The sequence below is a fragment of the Canis aureus genome, chromosome 11 (genome assembly GCF_053574225.1).
Source record: "Canis aureus isolate CA01 chromosome 11, VMU_Caureus_v.1.0, whole genome shotgun sequence".
Lineage (NCBI taxonomy): Eukaryota > Metazoa > Chordata > Mammalia > Carnivora > Canidae > Canis > Canis aureus.
Genome location: NC_135621.1, coordinates 59,819,790 through 59,844,983, shown reverse-complemented (window position 1 = coordinate 59,844,983; position 25,194 = coordinate 59,819,790). Strand labels below are relative to the sequence as shown.

General features: G+C 46.1%; 1 protein-coding gene and 1 long non-coding RNA gene across 11 annotated transcripts in view; both read right to left on the bottom strand.

The window, feature by feature from the left end:
* Positions 1-611, bottom strand: part of CCDC85A (coiled-coil domain containing 85A) — a 189,901-nt gene extending 189,290 nt beyond the window's left edge. For 3 of the 10 annotated variants that reach the window (XM_077915455.1, XM_077915457.1, XM_077915458.1), the window contains exon 1: positions 204-603. In XM_077915455.1, coding sequence (XP_077771581.1) covers positions 204-464 — 261 coding nt within the window. In that variant the 5' untranslated portion in view covers positions 465-603. Of the gene's footprint in view, positions 1-203 lie in introns of all 10 variants that reach the window. The other 7 variants (XM_077915452.1, XM_077915459.1, XM_077915454.1 and 4 more) reach the window with 5 other exon arrangements.
* A 4,018-nt stretch (positions 612-4,629) lies between these two features.
* LOC144323087 (uncharacterized) overlaps positions 4,630-25,194 on the bottom strand; it is a 52,145-nt gene continuing 31,580 nt past the window's right edge. Inside the window, exon 3 of the long non-coding RNA XR_013388626.1 lies at positions 4,630-5,786. This is a non-coding gene — a long non-coding RNA (uncharacterized LOC144323087). The remainder of the gene's footprint in view (positions 5,787-25,194) is intronic.

Below are 25,194 nucleotides of genomic sequence, written 5' to 3'. Positions count from 1 at the left end.
GGGCGGGGGGCTGCCCGGGAGGATCACCTGGGGGGGGCGGGGAGCTGCCCGGGAGGATCACCTGTGGGGGGAGGCGGGGGGCTGCCCGGGAGGATCACCTGGGGGGGGGCGGGGAGCTGCCCGGGAGGATCACCTGGGGGGGGCGGGGAGCTGCCCGGGAGGATCACCTGGGGGGGGGCCCACCGCCCCGCGCCCGCGCTCACCTTGAGCCCGCGGATCTCGCCGAGGTGCAGCTGCAGGCGGCGGTTGACCTCGCGGATGAGGTTGCTGTGGTCCAGCATCGCGCTCACCTTCTCGGCCTCGGCGCGCCGCAGGCTGCGGATCAGCTCCTCCTTGCTCCACTGCAGCAGCTCCTCGTCCGACACTTTGGACAGGTCCTCCGCGGCGGCGGCGGTGGACGGGCCGCCCGGGGCCGGGGGGCAACTTTCCGCCGCCGCCGCCGCCCCTCCGGCCGCCTTGGACATGGTCTGGGCGCGGCGGCAGGTGCGCGGGGGAGGCGGAGGCGAGGGCTCCGGCGGGTCTGGGCGCTCCGGCGAGTCAGCGGCACCGCCCGGCGGCCGCTGGGTCGGGGCGGCAGGGGTCGCGCGGGGCCGCCGTCCTACCTCGCCGTCCCCGCGCGCCGCCGCCCAGGCGCGTCCCAACTCGGCGCAAGTCCATGGTGCGGGGCGCCCGGGGGCCGCGCCCCGGGGCCGCTGCCCTCCGCTCCGCTCCGCCGCGAGACCGTCGCCCCGCCCACGCCCGCGCGCGCACCCCCCGGCCCGGAGGCAGCCCCGGCCTCCCTGCGCTGCGGGGCGAGCTACGGCCCCGGTGCGCTCCTCCCCCCGCCGCCGCCGCCGCCGCCGCCGCCGCCTCCGGGCCCGCGAAGCCGGGGCTTGTGCAGAGCCGCGCCGCGCCGCGGAGGGGAGGAGGGCGGAGGGGCGCAGGCCGGGCCGGCAGGAGGAGGAGCCTGCAGCCGGGGCCGCCCGCAGCCGGCCCACCTCCCGCAAGGGCCGGGCGCCGCTGCCGCCGGGGGGCTCCGCGGCTCCGGGGCGCGCTCCCCGCTATCCCGCCGCGGAGGGCCGGGGGCGCGGGCGGGGCGGGACGCGGGACGGCGGCGCCGAGCGGTGCCTCCCGGGCTCTCGCAGGCTCGCGCGCGCCACCGTGTGGCGGAAGGGGCTCCCTCCTCGCCCCCTGCGCGCCAGGCTTGCGGCCCTGCGGGGGTGCGGGGGTGCGGGGGGTGCAGGCGACCCGAATGAGAGACCCTCGGTATTTGCAGGGAAGATGGATATGGGAGCACCAGAGGGATAAGCGTCGGTTTCTACTTTGGAGAACGCAGGGAGAGGTCGAGGACCAAAAAAAAAAAAAAAAAAAAGTGGGGAGGAGGGTGGAGAGGGGAGGGGGAGAAAGAACCTTTAAGAAAATCCCAGCGCTCTCCAAGGAGGGAAGAAAGGCTTCGCTTCGGGGCACCACTCCCTAGGGACCCCCCCCCCCCCCGCGCCTTTGTCTTTTCTAAAAATGCACTACTTTGTGAAGAAGCTTCAGGGGACGGTATTGGGTCTTTTAATTTAAAAAACAAAAACAAAAACAAAAAAACCACATCAGAGCCTCAAGGGGAAAAGAAAATACCTTCAGCTCCTACTTCCCCAGCCCTGGATTTCTAAGGTCAGCACAGTCACCTCCCCTCGAGCAAAGGACAGCCCCGCCAGCAGCCTGAGCGGCCCCAGCCACCCAGATTTCCGTGTTGCTGCTGCTGCTGCGAGCAGTCGATCTTACAGGATTGGCTTTTTGTGATGGTAATTTCTGGAAGGTGGTATTATTCTGGGTCCCTGGGTCCTATAGTTGGGCTACAGAATTCCCTTCCCCACCTCTCCGATTCTACCCTCCTGTTGCGTGGACTCCAACCTGAGCTGAAAGCATCTGTTTTTTCACCTGGAGAAGTAGAAGCGTTTGTCCTGGGCACGTCGCTTCGATGAATACTCTCGGCCCCAGGATGGAGACTGGGCCAGAAAACTGCAGGGCCTTACCACGGGGCTTTGGAAAGCCAAGGTGGGGAGCAAATAATCACCTGGCAGGATGAGGCTCTAAGTCAGAGTCCCTCCTGCAGCAGGTCCCTGTGTGTCCCCTGATAAAGCTGCCCCCTTTTAACAATCGGATGGGGACTTCTGAGACCTCTAGCTTCCTGGAGAGCAAGGAAGGGGGAGCCACCCTCTGACCCAGATGGCCTTAAAGTTCCTGTCACCTTGACTGTAAACGTTAGACGGGTTCCTTCCTGACCCTACGTCCCTGACCTCCCTTTTCTTAGAGCACAACTTGCAATGGTGAATTCTTTCTCTGCTGCCTTGAGTTGTAAATCACCTCCCAGCTTCTCACCAGTTTCACCACCCAGCAGTGTCCTGCTCCAGGACCCGGGAGCCATGCCTTGGAAATGTAATGATCAAGGAAGATAGCACCCCCCCCCCCTATTTCTCCATCTCTCTGGAAGGTGAGCAGCCCAAGTGCCAGCTCGCAAACATAAATGGTCTAATCACAGGAACCAGCTCTTCCACCCCTTCCCATTCCCAGTCTCCTCAAGTACTTTCCCAGTAGACACCCCTCACCCCATGTTTAAGAGCCCTCCTGCCTCTTGAGGCGCCTGGGTGGCTCAGCGGGTTAAGCATCTGGCTCTTGATCTCAGCTCAGGTCTTGATCTCAGGATCATGGGTTCAAACCCCATGCTGGGCTCCCGACTGGGAGTAGAGCCTACTTAAAGAGGAAAAACCAAACCAAACCAAAACACCTTCCTGCCTTTTATGTCAGAGGAGTTCAGTGTTTCTCTCTCTCCTTAGATTTAACTACTAGTGAAATTTGTCTTTGACACCTCTTCTCTCATGTACCCAGAAGGCTCTCCTCAGTGCAGTTCCTGAGACCTCTTTTGGCTCAGGAAAGGAAACACAACTCAGAAAAATATGAATCCTGTCCCTGTCCCTTGTCAATTTGTCTCCTTGAACAAATCATCTCACTTTACTGGGCCGCAGCAGCTAAAAAAGTAATGTCCACGAAGTGCTTTGTCAAATTACCTACAGAAACGCCAGTTTGTTGTGACCGATATTGCATCCGGGCAGCCCACTCTCTGGAAATAGGAACCATCACGTCTGGGTGGGTTTTTTTCCGCCACCAGGTTTGTTCTTTAGGAGTCCTGTTCCAAAATCCAATGGGCAGCACTCTTCCCCGCTAACTCTCCCAGACATGTAACACCTAAGCAGTTATTAGAAGGCAGATAGGCGGCTGAGAGTTTGAGCAAGACGTGTGTTGAGAGGTCAAGGAAGAAAGAAACCAAAGAAAAATCTCTCCACAAACTTACATACAGCAGCAGCTACTTACTACTGGGCTGTATCACCTTGATGCGGTTTTCATGTTTCTCATTTGGGTCATTGATTCGGGATGATTATTGAATAAATGATGTCGCTTCGTGTTGCTAGGGTCATGGGTGGTATCGGGAATTTGGCTGCTACAAACAGAAAACTCAAAAATCAATCATTTAGAGAAAAGCATTTGTTTTCTCACACATACCCCACATTCAGTTGAGGATTGGCATGATGTCTTTATGATATCGTCAGAAACTTAAGATTCCTGGGGAGCCTCGGTGGCTTAGTCAGTTAAGCATCCAGCTCTTGATTTCAGCTCAGGCCATGATCTCCGGGTCGTGGGATCAAGCCCTGCGTTGGACTCTGTACTTAGTGTGGAGTCTGCCGGAGATTCTCTCTCCCTCTCCCTCTGCCCCTCCTCCCACTCATGTGATCTAGACTCTCTCTCTCAAATAAATAAAAAAAATCTTAAAAACAAACAAAGAAACTTAGGCTCCTTCTCTCTGCTCAGCCATCCTTAGCACGATTGCCTCCTGGCAGCGAGATGGCTGGCTGCTGGAGTGCTAGCCATCCGTCTACCTTTGGGGCAGAACAAAGATAGGAGCAAATGGCAAAAGGACACGTGCCCTTTTAACATGTGTTCCTGGTACTACAACCCAGTGAAGCTCATTTATATCCTAATAGCCAGGGCTTGCCATGTAACTACCTCCCAGCTACAAGGGAAGCTAGGAAGCTTTTTAAAGATAAGTGCATTAGCAGCCCCGGTGGCTCAGCAGTTTAGCGCCGCCTTCAGCCCAGGACCTGATCCTGGAGACCCGGGATCGAGTCCCATGTCGGGCTCCCTGCACGGAGCCTACTTCTCCCTCTGCCTGTGTCCCTGCTGTGCTGTCTCTCATTAGTAAATAAAAAAAAAAAAGGTAAGTGCATTATGGGGTGCCTGGGTGGCCCAGTCAGTTAAGCATGAAACTCTTTTTTTTTTTTTTTTTTTTTTTTTAGATTTTATTTATTTATTTGAGAGAGAGAAAGTGTGCAAATGGGAGGAGGGGCAGAGGGAGAGAGAAACTCTCCAGCAGACTCCCAGCTGAGCATGGAGCCCAATGCAGGGCTCAATCTCATAACCCTCAGATCATAACCTGAACCAAAATCAAGAGTCAGATGTTCTAGCAGCTGAGCCACCCGGATGCCCCAAGATTTGACTCTTGATCTCTGTTCAGGTCTTGATCTTGGGGTTATGAGTTTAGGCCCTGAGGTGGGCTCCATACTCCACTGGAAAAAAAGAAAAAGACAAGCACATGAATGGCACAAGTAAAATCAAAGTTGTTTTAATAAGAAATAAGAAAAGAGCTATGTGATGGGCAACCAGCAGTTTTGTATGCGACCTGGCAGTAGCTTCTGGGCACGGTACAGGAAGGCACCTAAAAACCAGCCGTAGGTGACTCCCAGTCCTTAAACCATGATGGTTTTATCTCAGCTGTCGCTGGAACCACCTCTCTCCACTCACTGTTGCCCAGCCCAGGCTCTCGCTAGGTCTCACCTGGTCCTGCTCACTGGTCCCTCTGATGCCAGCATCGCCTCTCTTGAACCTGCTCTCCACACAGCTGCCCAAGTGATCTCTCTACAAAGTCAAGTGCAGCTGCTTCGCCCCCAGTGTAGACTGAATCATTGTTCAGCGTTCTTCCCAGCCTCCCAGTGTGGCTCAGCCCCCCTCTCCTCATGCGGCTTTGCAGGAACTCCCACGGAGGGGGGCAGAGTTTATCTTCCCTCCCCAGGGATGTTGTGCTTGGCCATGGGCTTGTGGTGCTGATGGAACGTGGGTGCCACCTGAGGTGGGTCCCTTCTGTTTGTCCCCTTGCCGCCCTGTACTTCTGCAGGTGTCTGGCAGGAGAGCTGACCTTGGGTAGCTGCTGTTCCTTGGGTCTCAGCCCCACCCAGTGCCACCCCACGCATCCCACAGACCTGCACCCTGAGGTGGAGCCTCCCTCCCCTTGGGAACACTCGCATCTGTGTGCAAGAGTGTGGGGCTGTTGCTTAATCCACCGAACTTTGGTCAGACACATCGTGCAGCATGAAGGCAATAGTGAGGGTTACAGCTCCCCTGGCTCCCCTGCCCAAATCCCTGCAGCGGCAACTCAGCACCTCTGCACAGAGCAAAGCCACATTCCTCAGCAGAGCGCATAAGACGGCCCAGGAGGGCCCTTGCCTCCACCCCCAGCGTACCTTGCCTCACACCATACTCCAGCAGCACCCACTGCCCTTAGATCCCCACCAGCAGCTCTCCATACCTGTCTCCTGACACTAGTCTCCCAATGCGTGGAATGCCTTTTCCCTGCCTTTGTCCCCTAGATCCTTCTATCAGCATCATCTCCTCCAGAGCCCTGGCATCAGCCCACATTTCTCCAACGAAGTCAGAAGGGAGTATTCCTCTCCACTCCCATAGCCTCTCGCGTACCTCCAGCCCAGCACCTGAAACAGCACATTGAACCACAGGTGGAAGCTCTGTTATTATAGGCGGAAGCTCACATTAACCCAGCCCAACCCCAGCAGAAGACTTTAGCTCTAGCTAGAATTTAATATTCCCTCTTTTGCACTTTCTCCAAACCCTGTAAACTTCTGTCATGCCCTGTGAAACGCCTTGATGGGATTAGAAATGCTGTCAAGGACATTGCTGAGTGGATCCCATATGCCTTATTACGACACTACACCCTAATCCATATGGTTCCTTGGGACTCATTAGTTTTAATCTTACAGACACTGTGAAGTATGCAACTGGTGTACATTTCTCTTTGCACTGGCTGCTGGGAAGTCAGATCTAAACTTGCAGCCCACTCTCAGCAATTTAGATGAGACTTAAGGAATATGCCTTGTTGACTAACCTTTTATCATTTTCTTACTTTTAAATTTCTCCCTCTTCATTTCTTCTATCTCTGCAAGTTACCTGATACACACGTGTGTGTATGTGTATATATGTACGCGTAAGGTGGGAAACAGTAGGAAGGGGCTAAAGGGGAAGGGGGGTCGCTAGTCAGAGACTCTATACATAATGTTTTCTCTCATTCACTTTGAGGCCTTCTCCCTCTAGCAGCAGGCCACTTGCTAACCTAGAGGCAGCAGCATTCAATAAAAGAGGGAAGGGAGGAGGAAACAAGCTTGCTTAAGGCCTTGGTTCAATTTTTTTATTCCGCTGGTTTGGAAAGGCGAGTCCTCACCTGCAACACAAGTAGAAGACTTCTTCTTTGGGAAAATATTATTTTTTTTAAAGATTTTATTTATTTATTCATCAGAGACACACACACAGAGAGAGGCAGAGACACAGGCAGAGGGAGAAGCAGGCTCCATGCAGGGAGCCCGATGTGGGACTCAATCCCAGGTCTCCAGGATCAGGCCCTGGGCCAAAGGCAGGCGCTAAACTACTGAGCCACCCGGACTGGCCCCTTCCTTGGGAAAATATTAATGACGGATGCCTGGGTGGCTCGGTGGTTGAGTGTCTGCCTTCGGCTCAGGGGTGACCCCAGGGTCCTGGGATCGAGTCCCACATCGGGCTCCCTGCAGGGAGCCTACTTCTCCCCCTGCCTATGTCTCTGCCTCTCTGTGTCTCTCATGAATAAATTTAAAAAAAAAAAGAAAGAAAATATTAATGACATTTAAAGTAGGCTATTTTGGAAGTCACATGAGTCCTATGCAGTTCAGAAAACTTTTCTAAACTGTCTAAGTATAGGATCATACGGTGTTTTAATGCTCAAATCGCTGTGAACTGCACTCAGGTGCAGGCTTGTTCACCGATGATGTGGGACGTAAATAAAGGTACCGCGTGCACACGGCTGCGGCTTATCTCCTCGTGTCTGGGTTGTGTCAGGCAACAAGCAGCTATTGAAACATCTCATCTTGCTCCACTAAGAACCAGATACCCAGGCAATACTTTAAAACCCAATGAAGTACACCGAGATTTTTGTTTTGGTACCTAATTCTGAGGCCCAATCCAGAAAACATGAGAGCTGTGTGGGAATGCGGAGTCGCTGGGAATCCCAGCAGTCCCAGGAGCCTCTGGTGGAGGCAGGTGTTACCGATGGATGTCTCCCAAACCTGCTGCCACCGTGAGCCTCTGTGAAGGTGCTTTGCCTCCATCCAGCCCCACAAACCAAACATTAAGGAGCTTGCTGGCCTTTACTGTGTTCTGTTTTGCCAGGTACTCTAGCAGAAACTGCCAAGGAAGGGTTGCTTCCAGAAACACCCAAGGACGAGAGGCTCAGCCAGCCTGACCCTCAGAGTGTCGAGACCCCAGGTGTCTTCTGAGTCATGAAAACAGTTGCTCTGTGCCCTTCCCACCTCCACTCCATCTGCTCTCTGTGGGTAGGATGAGACACGCGTTTCAGGGAGGAAAACCGAAAGCAGAGGGTCCTTCAGGCACCCATAATTTCTGTTTGTGAAGAAAATGGGCAGACCCATTTGATAGTGCCCGGGGCCACTAATGCAACTTCCATTTTCAACCCTCCTCAACCCTCCTCTAGGTCTCTATCCCACAGATTCTCAACCCTTGGCTGCACATTAGAATCACCTGGAAAGTTTAACACATACTGCTGCCTGGGCCTCTCCCTAGAAATTTCTGATCTCATAGCTCTGGGGTGCAGCTTGCCTTTTGGGGTTTTAAAAAACTCCCCATGTGATTCTGCTGTTCAGCAGTTTGAAAATTAACTCTTGTAGATGGTGCAGAGCACCGTCCAATAGAATTATGATACAAATGACAAAGGCAAGCCACTGATGGAATTTTAAATTTTCTAGTGGTTGCACTTAAAAAGTAAAAAGAAACAGGCTTTAATAATATATTTCATTTAACCTAATATACTCAAAATGTTATTTCAACATGGAATCAACATAAAAAATTGCTAATGAAACACTGCATTGTTTTGTAGTAAGACCTCAAAAATCTAGTGTGTATTTTACATATACACCATATCTCAATCCAAACAAGCCACGTTTCAAGCGCTCAAGAGCCACATGTGACTGCCAATATTGTGGCCACCAGTAAGTGGCTGCCACATTGGACATCACAGCTGCAGATCATTTGGTTGGGGGACAATAAGAGTGGTACCTGCTAAATAATGACCTTACCCCAGATATCTGCGTGCTAATCCCTAGAATCTGTGAATGTTACCGTTTAGTGCACTAAGGGACTTTGCAGATGTGCTGATGTTAAAGATCTTGAGATAGAGCAATCATCCTAGCTTCTCCTAGTAGATAAACGCAATCACACATACCCTCGTAGGAGGGAGACAAGGGAGATTTCACAGATGGATCAGCAGGGCATGTAACCACAGGGGCAAAGGTTGAGTGGTGAGTACAGTAAAGGAATGCTGGCAGCCACTAGACACTGGGAGAGTCCAGGAATGGAGTCTCCCTAGAGCCTCCAGGGGAAACGCAGCCCTTCTGATACTTTGAGTTTAGCCCTGAACATCTCATTGCAGATTTCTGTTCTCATTCTCCTATGAGAATAAATTTCTGTTGTTTTAAGCTACTAAATTTGCAGTCAAAATAGAAAAGTAATACAGCCCATTTAATAAAAAAGCACTTCCTTTTTTATCTGTATGATTGAAGTTATCACAGTCTTTCTTCTTTTATTGCTGGTTGGATACCTATTGATTTTTTTTTTTTTTTCCGGAGGGCAGGGACCTGTCTTATTCATTGATGAACCCTCCACCACACTTAGCAAGTAAAGTGTTTGTTGCAGGAGCACAGTAAAGCGTCTGAAGCTCAGCCTCGGGGATGCCCAGATTCTGGTGCGCACGTTCAGGGAAAGCGTGAAAGAAAGGCCGCCTCCCGAAGAGGTCTCTATCTAGGAAAGCAACAGATCACAAACATCCCAGATGTCCATTGGAGCGCCTGCCTGCCCTGGTCACTTGAGGTGTCTTTGAGAAGGCGTGACCCCTGGAGTAGAGAAGAGGAAGAAAGCTCTAAAAGCAGGACTGCCTGACAGATCTGAGCTTTGAGGCCAATTCCCATGGAACTGGCCTACCCCTGCCTGTCCCCACGCAGACCCACCCCCATGCGATCTGGAAATTTCCAGTCCTTTTGCTAAGCTGCCTGAAATAGACATAGTTAAGTCTCACAAGTGAAAATGCCTCTTCACACATTTGCTCCATAAGAGAGCTTTTCTCCTAACAGAAATCAGCTGCCCTGAGGGTGGGCAAGTTTGATAAGGAAGTCCCTCCTGGGCCGTTTCTCAAATAGTCCGACCCTGGCAGCATGGGTCTCACCTGAGATGCGGGCTTATCCTGCCCCTATGCACTAAATTATGATAAATGACAGACTGAACACTGAGGTCCACTCGCCGCCTTTCAGAGTGGAACCTTCCAAGGGCCATGATCACATTGCGACTGGACAGGAACCATCCTGGATGACGCACCCCATCGTAAGCCATCGACCTGGGGACAGGCACTCTTACCCCATTTTCCAGACGAGGCTCAGGCCAGACTCACACAGTCATTGCAGAGTATCATCCCGATGATGAGCTTCACCAGAAGAGACAGGAGGAGGCTGAGGACTCTGCAGGTGGCCCTTACGCCCCCAATCTTCTGTACAGCCTACAAGAGGTGTTGGGGGGGGGGGGGCTTCCTTGGTGTGTTTGGTGAGACCCAGGTTTTTAGGCTTTAGGAACAAGAATTGGCTCTAAAATGGACATAAATGAAGTCTTTATGCCTTTGCCACCTAAAAAAAGAGTCCTAATTGCAGAATAATTTGCAAGGAACTCGTAATTGTGTCTTTCGTTTGTCTGGTAGCATCTACAGATGTTCATAAAGCAAGCTCTTTCCCAGGGGAATGCTCGCCGGCGATGCTCTCTGCCTAAGCACCACCGTGATGCTGGAAAGTTTGTACCCCTCGGAGTCACTGCCCCAGGGACACCCTCGCCAGGCAGGTCATCTAAAGGGCCTCCTCCTGCCTCGTGAGTTCACCACCTGTTTCCTTCAGAACACTTATCCTTCACAGTTTTTTCTAGTTTACTCTCTACTTGGAGCTGGGAGAGGGATGAAGGGAGGAGCCACGCGCCTGACCCGAAAGACACTCGGTGACTCTGTGACTGGATAACGTGAAGGTGTTTAATATTTGCTCATCAATACAGCAAGCCACTAACTGCTCTTTGCTTTGTGACAATACATACTACCCCACTACCACCCCCACCCCAACGCTAATTCATTTCACCAGAGGCAGTAGAGGCCTTGGAAATGTGTATTTGATGGTTGCTTCTGGGCTGATTCTGGGCTGATCCATCAGCAGAACAGCATGTGGAACAGAACCCGTGCCTGCCTCCCTCACACAATTTTCATTCTCTTTGCAGTGAGAGTCATGGCAACAACCTAATTCACACACTCATTTCTGGGTCTTTGGGATGCCTGAGAGTATCCTATGAATCCTATTTGCATTTGTATCACTTGTCTGCCAGTGAAAAGCCATGAATTCGATTTTAAGGTTAATGTTACCTTCTAAACACTATGATTTAACACTCACCACTGTCTTTGGGAGCATATTCAGGGCAGCAGAGAAATTGTGCTTTCTGGGAAACTCATTCCAAGGTCCTGGGAACCTGAAAGTGATCTACATCCTTTGGGGGCTTGTAAAAGAACTGGAAGCAAGAGCACCTAAGGTTGACCAGATGGCCTGTAAGCGGGACACTCTTGCAGTGGAAGATGTGTAGCGGTAGGGAATAGAAGTTCCAGCTGCACAGTGATGGCATCAGAACAAAGAGCAGAAATGGGATGAAGCACCTGAAGAATTAACTTTACTTTGGGCTCCTACTATTCCTAGTGTGGCCTGTGGACCAGCAGCATCAGCTTTGCCGAAGACCTTGCCGAACACTGAGAATCCCCATTCCTACTCCACAACTACCAGATGGGAATCTACCTTGGGATGATCTCCAGGCGATTTGTAAGAACATCAACATTTGCGAAGTGCTGACTTATACCAATGGCAAGTAGGAGCTTGGGGACCTAGAGGAAATTCCTTACAATTTAGGAATTCCTTCACTTAGAGGAAATTCCACTATGCACATATTCAAGCCTTGGTCATATCCAAGGAGAGTGTGAGTCAGGGAAACAGGGCTTATCACTTCACTCTTGCATTCCTGAAGGTCTTGTTTCCTCAAGGAGGGTATAAGCTAACTGGGGCCAAGGAGAGTTTATGGAACTCCCTTCTGTTCCTCCCGGCACACGGCCTTGGGAACCTGACTTTGGTTTTTGGTAGGCAGTGACGTCAGGTCACTTAGCCAGCCCTCCTAGGATTATGTGTGAATATGAAGACACAAAATGTTAGAAAATGGTTTAAGAATCTGTTGTTCATGCTCATAAACATAATGTTCATTCCTCAGAACTGGGTCTTTCCAGAGCCAGAGGTGTGGCTGTGTGGTTTTAATCTGCATTAAATGCCCCAGAGGCAAGGTTACATAAAAGCACAAGAAATCATGAAACCAATTTGGGTAGGCGCTGAAAAAACAAAAACAAAACATTGGTTCTCTAGTTCATTGGCTTTCATCTTCTCCCTAGGGCACAGAGAACTCTCAAGCGCATCATAATAGCCTTGGTACTCTTCCCCCTCTCTCCCCTTCAGCACACCCCCCTCACCTCCCTACCCCTGCAGCTGATCACCAATAATAATTCTTATTTTGAAAATAGTATGTCAGGGACTGCAAACATGACCTCACATTTAGCGTCTATTGCAGTGATCTGTGTGATATTGCAGTACCCAGAATACATGCAGTTTGAGAGCTTTTTAAGAAAATTACAGAACAAAGTGGTCCTAGGATATGTGTATGGTGCGACTGTGTGCATGTGTATGTGTGTGTGTGTGCATTTGTGTACTGTGTGGATTCTTGCCTTTACAGCAATTAGACTTTGAACCATGAAAGTAGAAAACTAGGCTAAAATATATAATTCAGCTCAAGTAAACATAGCCCTTTTCTCAAGAAATAAAATTAAAATCTGCACCAGCCAGGATCTCTAGTATTTGTTCTTGAAGGAAAGTATGTTCCTTATTATACTGTTCAATTTAAAAAAAAAATGAAATGCTTAGAAAGAATGCACTAATGTTCTGAGAATTCCATAGGGCTATGAGGAAGGCTGGAAAGAGCTTGGGACCCTGGACAGCCGCTCAGCCAGAGGAGAGACTTCCCCTCTAGCCACCACCTACGCAAGTGTCCCCTCTGCAGCTGTATCTGCACATCTTTCAAGTGAGAATGATAACAAGCATCAGCCATACATCTTCGTATTAATACAATGAGAGAAACACGTTTCAAAAAGTACACATCGCCTCCCCAAAATGCACCATTTGAGTAATTTCCATGCATATCACTCATCCCTGTTTTGCTGAATCTCCCTCCAGCAAGCGAAGGCATTCTCAGGGTTCACCACTAATGTAGCAGAGGAACAAAAGCCCTTAATTGCTTCCGTTCCTCTGGAAGAATCACCCACCTTCTAGAAGACTCATGCTGAGAGTAGGAGTTTCACAGCACAGCCAAATCTAAGGAAGTGGAGAGGGAGGAAATTTTCAAATGATGCTTATCAGCCCCTCCATACCCACCTCTCCATACCCAACTCTATATCCATTGCCAGAGTCTTTGGAAGACTATGCCTGAATTAGCAAAAGGCATGCCTCTCCTGAGTGGTATCTCAAGGAGCGTACCTCGTCGTATATATAATATAAGGAATTAGCCCATACAGTTCTGGAGGCTGAGAGGTCCCAAGATCTGCAGTTAGCAAGCTACAGACTCAGGAGAGCTGATGGGGTATGGTTCGGTCTGAATCCAAGTCTGAAAGCAAGAGAGAGGACCCATGTGCCAGCTCAGAGGCGATCAGAGAGCAAATTCGCCCTTACTTCACTTTTTATTCTATCCAGGTCTTCGGTGAATTAGATGAGAGTCATTCACCTTAGGGAGTGAAATCTGCTTTACTCACTCTGCCGATCCAAATGCTAATCTCATTGAGAAACCCCTCACAGACCCACCTAGAATAACACGAGGTCAAATATCTGGACACAACTGCCCAGTTGACACATAAAACTAACCAACACAACTAGGGTGCATGGTGGACCACAGGCTGCATTCCACTCCCATCTGCCATCAGCCGGGCACGCTAGTGTAGAATCCACATAAACACACCCAGTGACCTGCCCTCCGTGGTAAGGACCGCTCTAAGAAATGACCTCTTCTCCAGAATCAAGGACACTGTAGTCATGCCTTTGTGGTTCCCTCAATCCCACCATAGTCTCTGGACTGATCATGGCATGGGCTCCCCGTAACGCCCCAACAAAGGGCATGTCACCTTATAATTTGTTTGAATGCAGCCTCTCTTTAATGTTTTACTCGGGGTCACCCGGATGATCATCTGAGTTACATGACTGACATGAGTCAAGGGTACAACGTTGAACCCTTCCTTTCACTGACAGAACCACAGCGTTCCCCTGGACTGGCGGGTCTGCTCCATATACTCAATTTCCCCTCAGTGAAGAATAAGAGAACAGAGGAAATCCAAAACAGCAGGAGGAGGACAACAAAAACAAAACCCAAACCTCAAAATAAGCCCACAAAGTAAGGAACCATGTAAATGAACAGGGAGATAAACAGAAATAACAACTGACAGAGCATTCAATGAGAACTGGGTCCCCGAAGTGGCACTTGTACAGAGCTGTGGCCTACGGACTGAATCATTGTTTACCAGCCACAGACATGCTGCTGGCAAGTTTGAAGGTGTGTGCAACAATTAGGAGTGGAACATGCGGTGCCCGGAGAACCATGGTATAGGGCCGGCATTGGAAAGCAAACAAACCCTACCTGTATCGTGTCTCCAAAAAGGAGAGGGTGGCATGTGAAAGGCTCACGTGCACAATATATAAATGTTTCATGAAGCAAAGGGTTGGAATAAATGGCAGTTCCAAGTGAATAACAACAACAACAAAAAAGGTTTAGATGTTGTCGGCTAGGAAACACAAACGGTGCCACCAGGGAGAGCTGGAGAATACAGTTCCTGCTACGGTAACAGGTTTAGAAACCAAATGTGACTCTGATGTGGAAATGCAATTTTTTTATGTTGGAGGAATAAGCATGAAGTGCCTTGCCTTAAAATACACTCCCAGTGTCCAGCCTTGAGATCTGAAAACCTGGAAATGAACCCAGGTCCGAGGAGGGAGGACCTTTGAGAAAGGGGCTTTCGGGTGATTTTTCAGGCCCAGAGTGTGAATGAACTTCTGGCCTTCGGACTGGCCGGATGGATGGTTGTCATACGGAGATGGATTTGCTGCTAGGTCAACAGCTAGTCTTACAGAAACTCAGCCTAATCAGTGACTGGAAACTTGGTTCCAGGCTAGTGTGTCCAACAGAAACCATGGACTGGGCTCCCAAATGCTCTCAGTATTGGAGTCCCCACTTGGAGAACCCAGACCTCAGTCTCCTAAGTAAAGAGAGTCACCATCCCTGTCCCCCTCTCCAGTCCAGCTCCTGGCCAGCTTAGCCGGGCCCAACCTCCCTTTGTACATACTTGCATGTCCAACGGCTGCCTCAAACCTAGACAGTCCAGACCCAAACTCCTGACAGATGCTCATATTCGCTCGCCCTGCAGGCTCCCCATATCAGCAAATGGCAGCTCCATTCTCCCAGCTACACAGGCCAAAAAGCCATGGATTCATCCTTGACTTTTTCTCTCATTACCCCTCCTCTAATCATCTGTAATTCTACTGGCTCTACCTTCAAAATATACCCAGATTTTGGCTGCTTTGCACCACTCGCACTGTTATCACCCTAATCCGAGCCACGCCTACCCCTTGCCCCCTAACTGCACACCTGCCTCCCAGCTTTGCCACCCTGGGTCTATTCTCAAAATGGGTTAATCAGATCATGTCACTCTAACATGCAGAACTCTTCAATGCCCCCCAAGTCACTCAAAGTGAAAAGCCAAAGACCTTAAAATCACCTGTCAGGAAATAGAATCCATTCTCTCCACCTCCGCTCATCTGTCTTGCCTTACATTTGGTACGTTCCCCTTCATTCACTCTGCTCCAGCCTCACCGACTTTGTCTTGCTTCCTTTAACACACTGGACTTAGTCCCACCTTAGGGCCTTTGCACCTGCTGCTCCCTCTGCCCAGAATACTCCTGTCCCAGGTGCCTCTCTCCCTCACTCCCTTCAGGCTTTCAGGTCTTAACTTCAATATCTCCACAAGGGCCTCCTTGGCCACATCGCTTCAAATGTAATTCCCTCCCCAGGTGGATGGGCAAAGAGAGGGAGGGGGGTGGTCTCTCCCTACACCCAGAGTCCAAGGCTGTTTAATGTTTTGCCATCTTGTAGCTGCATGATTTGGGACATGTGACCTCCTGGGTCAGGGAAGGGAAGAGAGAGTTTGGAAGTGACACACCAGCTCTACCATGCTGGATGTAAGAATGGCACATAACAGTTTCCTGCATAGCTCATCAGATCAGTCAAATTTTTACCTAGTTGCAAAAGGGCTAGGAAGTGTAGCATTCTACGTGCTGAGGAAAAAAAAGGAGAACAAGACATGAGTGAATTCTATCTCATGAACTATGAGCTGTTTCCTTGGAAATCCTTCACTGCTTGGGCAATAAGGATTTGGGTCTCCCTACCTTATTGTCCTAAGATTCATCTGAGAGTGATTCCTTTTCACTCACCCATTCAACAAATCTTTTTTGAATTTTGAATGCCTCCTATGTGCCAGACACTGTGATGATGCTGAAGATACAAAACATGAGGTATTTTGGGGTTCCTAGCTGCAGTGCCCCATCGCAGAGTAGAAGAGGGGCACCGCATTCTGACTTCAGCTGCCCCCACCTAAAGTCGATCGCGTGCTGCCCATTACCCATGGGAGTAAGTGCGGGATGGACAGAACAGTCTTACTCTCCTCAGGAATGCTAATATTGTAAGGGGATACTAGAGTTTAAGCATTCCTAAAAGTTCTTGCAGCTGTCTCAGAACCTATAGACCCATTGTAGACATATGTAGTCACATAATTAATCATGATCTCCTTTCTCTCCTCAAGAAATAACAACTCATGAATATATATTTGATCTCAGAATAATGATTTGAGCACAATTTCCTTCCTCTTTTGACTTCAGGCGGACACCATGGAATCTTTTGCTGCAATTACAGGCAAAAATCTAAACACGCTCACAACAAGGACAGAGTTCAATTTGCGCTTAATGTAATGTTTAGGAGCGGAAAATGTTAAGATAACATTACTTTTGTGAATATAACTTAAGTCAGTTAAAAACACATATTCTCAAAACCACAAAACATTATATATTCTTCAAGGAAGCATGCATATCCATCCACTCTATGTGTTAAACATCCTAGAAGAGGTGCTTATGGAAGAGCATGGAAAAGGAGTGGGGATCCACATTCAAGGAGGGGAAATGACAGAACAAGAAAGCATCCTGGCATGGACTACGAGGCTAATGTACCATCAATTGAGGAATATTACTAAGTTGTCAGACACAAATTTTATCTCTTATTTTCCTTGTTTGAAGAGACACTCAAAAACATTTGTTGAATGGGCTAATGAAAAGACATCAACTAAAATTACTCTTTAGAGCCATAAGATAAATTGACAAGTCTTCCTACTATATTTCCATATTCTGTTTTCTGATCTAAGCCCAGGATTAAGTCTGTAAGTAAAGAGTGATCATATATCATTTTGCTAAAGGCAGACAATAGAGGATGAAGGATCATTAGGCATATCAGCTTCCTGGTGGGAAGCACAAAGTGTCAACTACTAGAAGACAGGCTCTCTATACATCCACAAAATCTGGGGGCTCTGTAGAAATGTGAAATCTCCAGTCTTATCCCAGACCTACTGAATCAGAATCTCCCTTTTAATAGGATCCTCAGGTAATTCATGGTGCATTAAAATTTGAGAGGCACTGGTCTATCACACAAAGCATGTAGAAGATTCTCAAAAACATATTAGACAATTGAATCACCAATTTAAAGACTCCACTAGCCAATTTTATAAAAACAGTAAAACTGATTTATTCAGAGTCACCTTCTCTTTTTTTTCTTCATTAGTTTTTTTTTGGGGGGGGGAGGGGATATGCATTCATATGTATGAACCTAAGTGGAAAGTTGGTAATTGTACTACTATTTTATGAGAAACTTCAGTAGAACCTATTTTCAATTAGGGTAGTCTACACTTGCTTGTTGTTCTTGAAGCTCCTATCTTGCTCTCCTTTTCTCTCTCTTTCACTTCCATTCTACATCTCTTTTTTTTCTGCCCCTCATTTTTCTTACAGCTGCTCCTGACTCCCAGGGTAAGAGGAGATCCCTGGAAGGGAAGGATATGGCTTAGCTGTGCCCCTATCTTGCTTTTTTTCTCCACAAATATGTGAATATGGTCCAGGCCTCTACTCTAACAGGATCCAGATTTAAATTTTACTGAGAGCAAACATTGCCTTAAGAACTCATTTTTTTTTAATTCTACTGTAATGGATATAGCGATAAAACAAATGCAATTTTCAGTCTATTAAGCACACATCAATACAAAAGTGAGGCATGTTGGTGGTTAGATGTAAGGTGGCTTATTCCAAGGCAAAAAGTTTGCAGTTAACATCATTTGGAGGATAGTAGTTTTTAATGGTTGGTTATTATTTTAAGATCCCACTAAGATTTAGAAAAGTACATGATTTTTTTTTGTTAAATGTGCTTTTGCAAATCCATTGACCATCTGTTACTTTGAACAATTGCCATTTTTGATATTATTTTTTATGTTCTGTTATGTAGATTGCTTGAGTTACAATGAACAGCCTATAAGATCAGATGTGTTTAAAACTCAAATTCATCTAATGTAAAAAAACATAAAGAAATCAATTTCTATGTCTCACCTTTTAAAAATGATTACTCTGTCTTGATCTGTGACTTCTATGATATTCACCTCTCCAAATATGAGACATAAATCTCTTTTATATCACATATTATTATGGACTGAATATGTTCATTCAGATTCATATGTCAAAGCCCTAACCCCCAATGTAGCTACATGAGTATACCCCACTTTTGCAAAGTTCTCATTATACCACTTCACTTTTACAAAAGGCCTACATTAGTACCTGTTTTTCACTAGCTGGAAAAAATACAAAGAGAATATTCACTGCTACAAAAAAAAAAAAACAAAAAGGCAGTTACTGCAGTAATGCAGGTCTTTTGTAAAAGTAAAGTGATGTAATGAGAACTTTCCAAAGTTGGGTGGGGGGTAGTCCTGGCTTTATGCCATTGCAGCTTGCAAAAGTTTTCACAGGAACACTCTACTTCTGGATAGCTTAGGAAAGCTGTATTTGGAGATAGGGCCTCTGAGGAAATAATTAAGGTTATAAGGCTGGGACCCTGATCCCATAAAGCCTTAGCACTCTTTCTCCTCTAAAACACAAAAAAGAGGTGATGTTCATACAAAAGGCAGCTGTCTATAAGTCAGAATAAGAGCCCTACAAGAACTGAACTGGCCAGAACCTTGATCTTGAATTTATAGCTTCCACGACTATGAGAAAATAAATTTCTATCGTTTAAGCTATCTAGTCTATGGTATTTTGTTATGGTGGTTGAAGCCAACTAATAAATAGCTATTTCATGTGATTCATATATTTTATTGGTACTGTACATCAAACAAATTTGGTTAAGGTATTACCTGATTAGATTCTACTAAATATATAAGCTTCTTCTATTATCTAGACTTTTTAAAAAAGATTTTATTTATTTCTTCATAAGCAACACAGAGAGAAAGGCAGAAACATAGGCCGACGGAGAAGCAGACTCCTCACAGGGAGCCCGATGTGGGACTCCATCCTCAGACTGGGATCATGCCCTAAGCCAAAGGCAGACGCACAACCGCTGAGCCACTGAGGCATCCCTATTATCTAGACTTTGAATTCATCCTGCAAATTGGGAATTATGAATATATGGCATTCCTGCTACCATTCTCCATTCTTAAATAAATGGTAGATTACTAATTGATGACAGCATTAGTTCCTACTGAATCTAAACCAGATTTTATAGTCCTTGTCAGCAACCCAAGCAGTCACCATCAATAGATAAACACATTTAAGTTGATCTGTTTGCTATTCATGTATTAGACTATAAAGCCATTGCATGCTTGGATATTATACTATTTCTTTTCTATAGTCTATAAACCTTCATGTGATAGAAATGGAGTAAATTCTCACTGAATTAAATAAACTTCATTCTAACTATAAGCCTTCTCTTTTCTAAAAAAAAGATTTTATTTATTCATGAGAGACACATAGAGAGTGAGAGAGAGAGAGAGAGAGAGAGAGAGACAAGACATAGGCAGAGGGAGAAGTAGGCTCTCTGCAAGAGAATCCAATGTGGGACTCGATCCCAGGACCCCGGGATCACGACCTGAGCCAAAGGCAGATGCTCAACCACTGAGCCACCCAGGTGCTCTATAAAGAAAGTTCCCTATAGAGGAGCTTTGGGTCCTGAGTCAAGACAAATCTTTCTCGGCTCTACACAAACGCAGGGGAAAGAGAGCATCTTGTGTACTTTTAACTTTGAATGAATTTTTATCAAGTATGAATAATGAGTCATAATAATGATCATCATCATAATTCATAACAACAATGCATAATTCATAATAATGATTGGTGCATTATGCATCATTATGGAGGAAGTTCAAATTTGGAAGATGCAAGGACACAAAGGATTGGAAAGCCCAGTCCCTTGCCTTGAGGAACTCCCCATCTAGTTGAAATAGCAGGTTCTCACACATGAAAATCCCACTCACAATAGGAATAGAATGTGACAAGTGCCACTGCCAAGTGGATAGTTTTGGCAATAGGAGCATACGGTTCAGAAGAAGGAAGGAAAGATTTTCCTTTAAGATTAAAAGGAAATTCAATAGATGAACCAATTCCTGCAGAATTCATTTATTTTTCTTCTGTTTTCTCATAACAAACTCCCCTGTGGTCTTCTGTTGATTTATCAAATTAGCTATTCAAGATGGTTGCCTATTCCCCAAATAAAGATATACTCTCTACACTGCCCCACCCCATCATATTCAAAGCAGATGGAGGAGAATGATTTTCTAAATCTTTAAGTGCCTGGAAGATGCAACATGTCCTCTCTTTGAAGACTCAGTGCCCCATGGTCAAAGTCTTGCCATACTGATTTAAGATGTCCTCGCCCTCAATAGCAATTTGCAAGAACAGAAAAGATGTGAGGCTCCAAAAACATCTTTGAGGGCTAAATTCTAAAAACTAATAAATTGCTTGGTCTCCTGCCTGCAGGCAGGCACTTCCTAGGGCTCTACCTCAGTTACTGGGCCTAATTAGTCAGTAGAGCAGAATTTAAACTTAAAAGTTTAAACTTAAAAATTTGGTCCTGCTGCAGAATAAAGAGAAATTAAGGCATTAATCCCCTTTACAATTGCACCAAAACCCATAAGATACCCAGAAATAAATCTAACCAAAGAAGTAAAGGATCTGTACTCTGAAAACTATAGAACACTTATGAAAGAAATTGAGGAAGACAAAGAAATGGAAACATATTCCATGCTCATGGATTAGAAGAGCAAATACTGTTAAAATCCCTGTGCAATCTACACATTTAATGCAAGCTCTATCAAAATACCAACAACTTTTTTCACAGAGCCGGAACAAAAAAAAATCCTAAAATTTGTAGGGAACCAGAAAATATCCTGAATAGCCAAAAAAATGTTGAAAAAGAAAACCAAGGTCGGTGGCATCATGATTCCAGACTTTAAGCTATATTACAAAGCTGTAATCATCAAGGCAGTGTGGTACTGGCACAAAAACAAACACATAGATCAATGAAACAGCATAGAGAACCCAGAAACAGACCCTCAACTCTATGGTCAACTGATCTTCAACAAAGCAGGAAAGAATACCCAATAGGAAAAAGACAGTCTCTTCAACAAATATGTTGGGAAAATTAGCCATGTGCAGAAGAATGAAACTGGACCATTTTGTTATACCATACATAAAAATAGACTCAAAATGTATAAAGACCTACATATAAGACAGGAATCCATAAAAATCCTAGAGAAGAACACAGGCAGCGACCTCTGTGACCTCAGCTGCAGCAACCTCTTGCTAGACACATCTCCAAAGGCAAGGGAAATAAAGGCAAGAATGAACTATTGGGACTTCATCAAGATAAAAAGCTTTTGCACAGCAAAGGAAATAGTTGACTAAACCAAAAGACAACCTACAGAACGGGAGAAGATATTTGCAAATATCTTATCAGATAAAGGGCTAGTATTCAAAATCTATAAAGAACTTATCAAACTTAACACCCAAAGAACAAATAATCTAATCAAGAAATGGGCAGAAGAGGGATCCCTGGATGGCTCAGCAGTTTAGCACTTGCCTTTGGCTCAGGGTGTGATTCTGAAGTCCCAGGATCAAGTCCCACATTAGGCTTCCTGCATGGAGCCTGCTTCTCCCTCTGCCTGTGTCTCTGCCTCTCTCTCTCTCTCTCTCATGAATAAATAAATAAAATCTTAAAAAAAAAAAAAAAGAAATGGGCAGAAGATATGAAGAGACATTTTTCCAAAGAAGACAAACAAATGGCCAACAAACAGATGAAAAAATGTTCCACATTACTTGGCATCAGGGCAATACAAATCAAAACCACAATGGGATACCACCTCACACCCGTCAGAATGACTAAAATTAGCAACTCAGGAAACAACAGATGTGGAGAAAGAAGAACCCTCTCACACTGTTGGTGGGAATACAAACTGGTATAGCCACTCTGGAAAACAATACGGAGGTTCTTCAAAAAGTTAAAAATAACTTTTTTAACCTATATACCCATATAACCTACAACCCAGCAGTTGCATTACTGTGTATTTCCCCAAAGAATACAAACACAGTGATCCAAAAAGGCACCTGCACCCCAATGTTTATAGCAGCAATATCCACAATAGCCAAACTATGGAAAGAGCCCAGATGTCCTCCTATAGATGAATGAATAAAGAAGATGTGGTCTATATATATAATGGAATACTACTCAGCCATTAAAAAAGAAATCTTAAAAAAATAAATAAATAAAAATAAAAATAATTTTAAAAAATGAAATCTTGCCATTTGCAACAAAGTGGATGAACTAGAGGGTATTACGCTAAGTGAAGTAACTCAATCAGAAAAAGACAATTATCATATGATCTCACTTATATGTACAATTTAAGAAAGAAAACAGGATCATAGAGAAGGGAGGGAAAAATAAAATAAGATGAAATCAGAGAGGAAGACAAACTATAAAGAGACTCTTAACTATAGGAAACAAAATGAGGATGGCTGGAGGGGAGTGGGGGATGGGGTAACTGGGTGATAGGATTAAGGAGGACAGGTCATGTAATGAGCACTGGGTGTTATATGAAACGGATGAATAGTTGACTTCTGTCTCTGAAACTAGTAATACTCTACATGTTAATGAAATGAATTAAAAAAATAAAATTAGAAAAAAAGAATTTGGTCTTCCTGGACTAGTGGTAGTGAATCATTACTGTTCTTTAAATTACCAAGAAAAGAGCCCTTCACCCAGCACAGTGTAAGCAATAAGCAAATCAGCAAGACATTTTGCTGAGGCGGATGTTTGTTGTTAGCATTTGATTACAGAGAGATTCTCAATCATTCTGCGAGTCTGTTGATTTTTTTAAGTGAAAACTAGATAAGGAAGACAAAGTATCAAGCTTCCCTGCTTGAAAAGACTCAAAATACCCTCTAAGACCTGAAAACTTGTACCAAGTGGCATCCCAGGGTTTTCGGAGTAGTTCACTATCATAGACACTAAGAGTCATGCCCCACATTACTTTTTCCCTGGCTGTCATCCAGTTTATTTATAGAATGAGATCAAAGAAAAGACATATCCCCGGGCTCCACGCTGGGTTCCATAAAGAAGCATCTCCTGTTTTCCTCTAAATTTGAAAAAGCACCGAGAGAATCTTGTTTTCAAGATGTAGAGTCACATCCTCCTACCTCCAATCCATGACCTTCAACCCTACTGTCCTAGGAACCTGGCTTTCAGGGAAGGAATCTGATTGATGGAGCTACATGTTTTTAAGAATGTCAGAATGTCTTCATTTCTGAGAAGAGCTGGGAATTGGCAGAGAACTTCCTCCACTTAAAAGGGAGAACTGTTTCTATTACCAAGTGAATCACTTTCTCCAGCTGTAAACAAACAACTGAAACAGCGTTAAGGAGAGAAATACTGCAAAAAGGGAGAAGGGTGGGGCAAGGGCTACTGCTCATATTCTTATTTTTGAAGAGGTAAATGGGCAGAAGAACTTTTTCTGGCCCATTCTTCTGCCTACCTCTCCCAGACCCCAAGCGGGCGGAGGAGCAGAAGCAAGAGCGTGGGCCCAGTCCTCCACATTACCAGCTCCCCCTCTCCTCACCTGCTCAGCTGGAGAAATCACAGTGTCAGTGGTTTTCTGGCTTTTCTCTAAAGAGAAATCCCCAACAAGTGAAGAGTTATTTGCCAGGAGTCCCAGGGATGAGAAGGAGAAAGGAAAAGACAAAAGAGGGAGAAAACCAACATTATTGAGCTCATGGTTAATGCCAGACACGTTATATTCTGATCAATTCCAACAATCAGATATGAGACACTGGAGTCGGATGAGACCTAGATTTGAATTCCAACTCTACCACCTACTAGCTATTTGACTTAACCTCCCTGAAAGTCAGTAGGGTCACCTGTAAAGTGGGGTTCCTAATAATAATCTAGGGTTCTAGAGAAGATTATATGAGGTCATGCACGTGAAGTCCTTAAGGTATAAATGGTAGTAAAAATTTATCAAAATTTAGCTCTATTTTCTATGTGACGTATATGAGTCAGAAGGATAGGTGACTCCCTTAATCAACTGATTCCCAGAAGATGGTACATTTCCTCCTTAGGATGATGCCTGACTAGTTCAAAACATTAGACAAGAATGCAAGTGGCTTTAAAAAGGTATATGCATTCTCAATATACTCAGAAGTCACTTCTTACACTCCCTTCATAATTATGTGAAATAATGATCTTTAGAAGTTACTCTCAGACCCTGCATGTCAGTCTCTGCCCAGACCATCCTAGCAGTCAGACTGAGAACTCAGCTAGCTGGGGGGCCATTAAACCTTTTCCTGCCAGACTAGGCTCTCCTGATGCCTTCCTCCACCTCTCTTTCGGATGGATTCCTTTGCACTTACTCCCTCAAACTTCTGGCTTGCCTCTCAGCAGCAGCTCCCCTCCTCCACTCCTTCGGATGGGATTCTTACCCATGGATCTTGTGGTAGAGACACAATTCTCACCAAGTATTATACTTAACTCTTCTACACCTGGCTATGCCAGAATGTCCGGCCTAATTTCTCCTGCTGTGGAGTACAAAGTCTACAGGACCCAGATGTCTGCAGATACTAAAATAGCAGAGCCTTGGTTAGCCTGGGTTCCTGAGTGGCTGTGTGGAACAGATCATTACACCATACCACTCAGGATACTTTATAAAAGTAAAAACTTTTATTTTGTTAAACCACTGATTTGGGGCTGTGTGTTCTTACAGCACAGTCTAGCATATCTTAATTTATATAAAATTCAGTCCTTGTCTATAAATTACAATTGAGTCTCCTTGCTCTTGGCTACCTCTCCAAGAATTTTTTTTTAAGATTTTATTTATTCATGAGAGACATACAGAGAGAGGCAGAGACATAGGCAAAGGGAGAAGCAGGCTCCCATGGGGAGGCCAATGCAGGACTCCATCCTGGGACTCTAGGATCATGCACTAAATCAAAGGCAGACGCTCAACCACTGAGCCACCCAGGCACCCCTCTCCAAGACTCATACTGGGTCCCATTTTGCCTCTGTGATCCTAGCACACTGTGG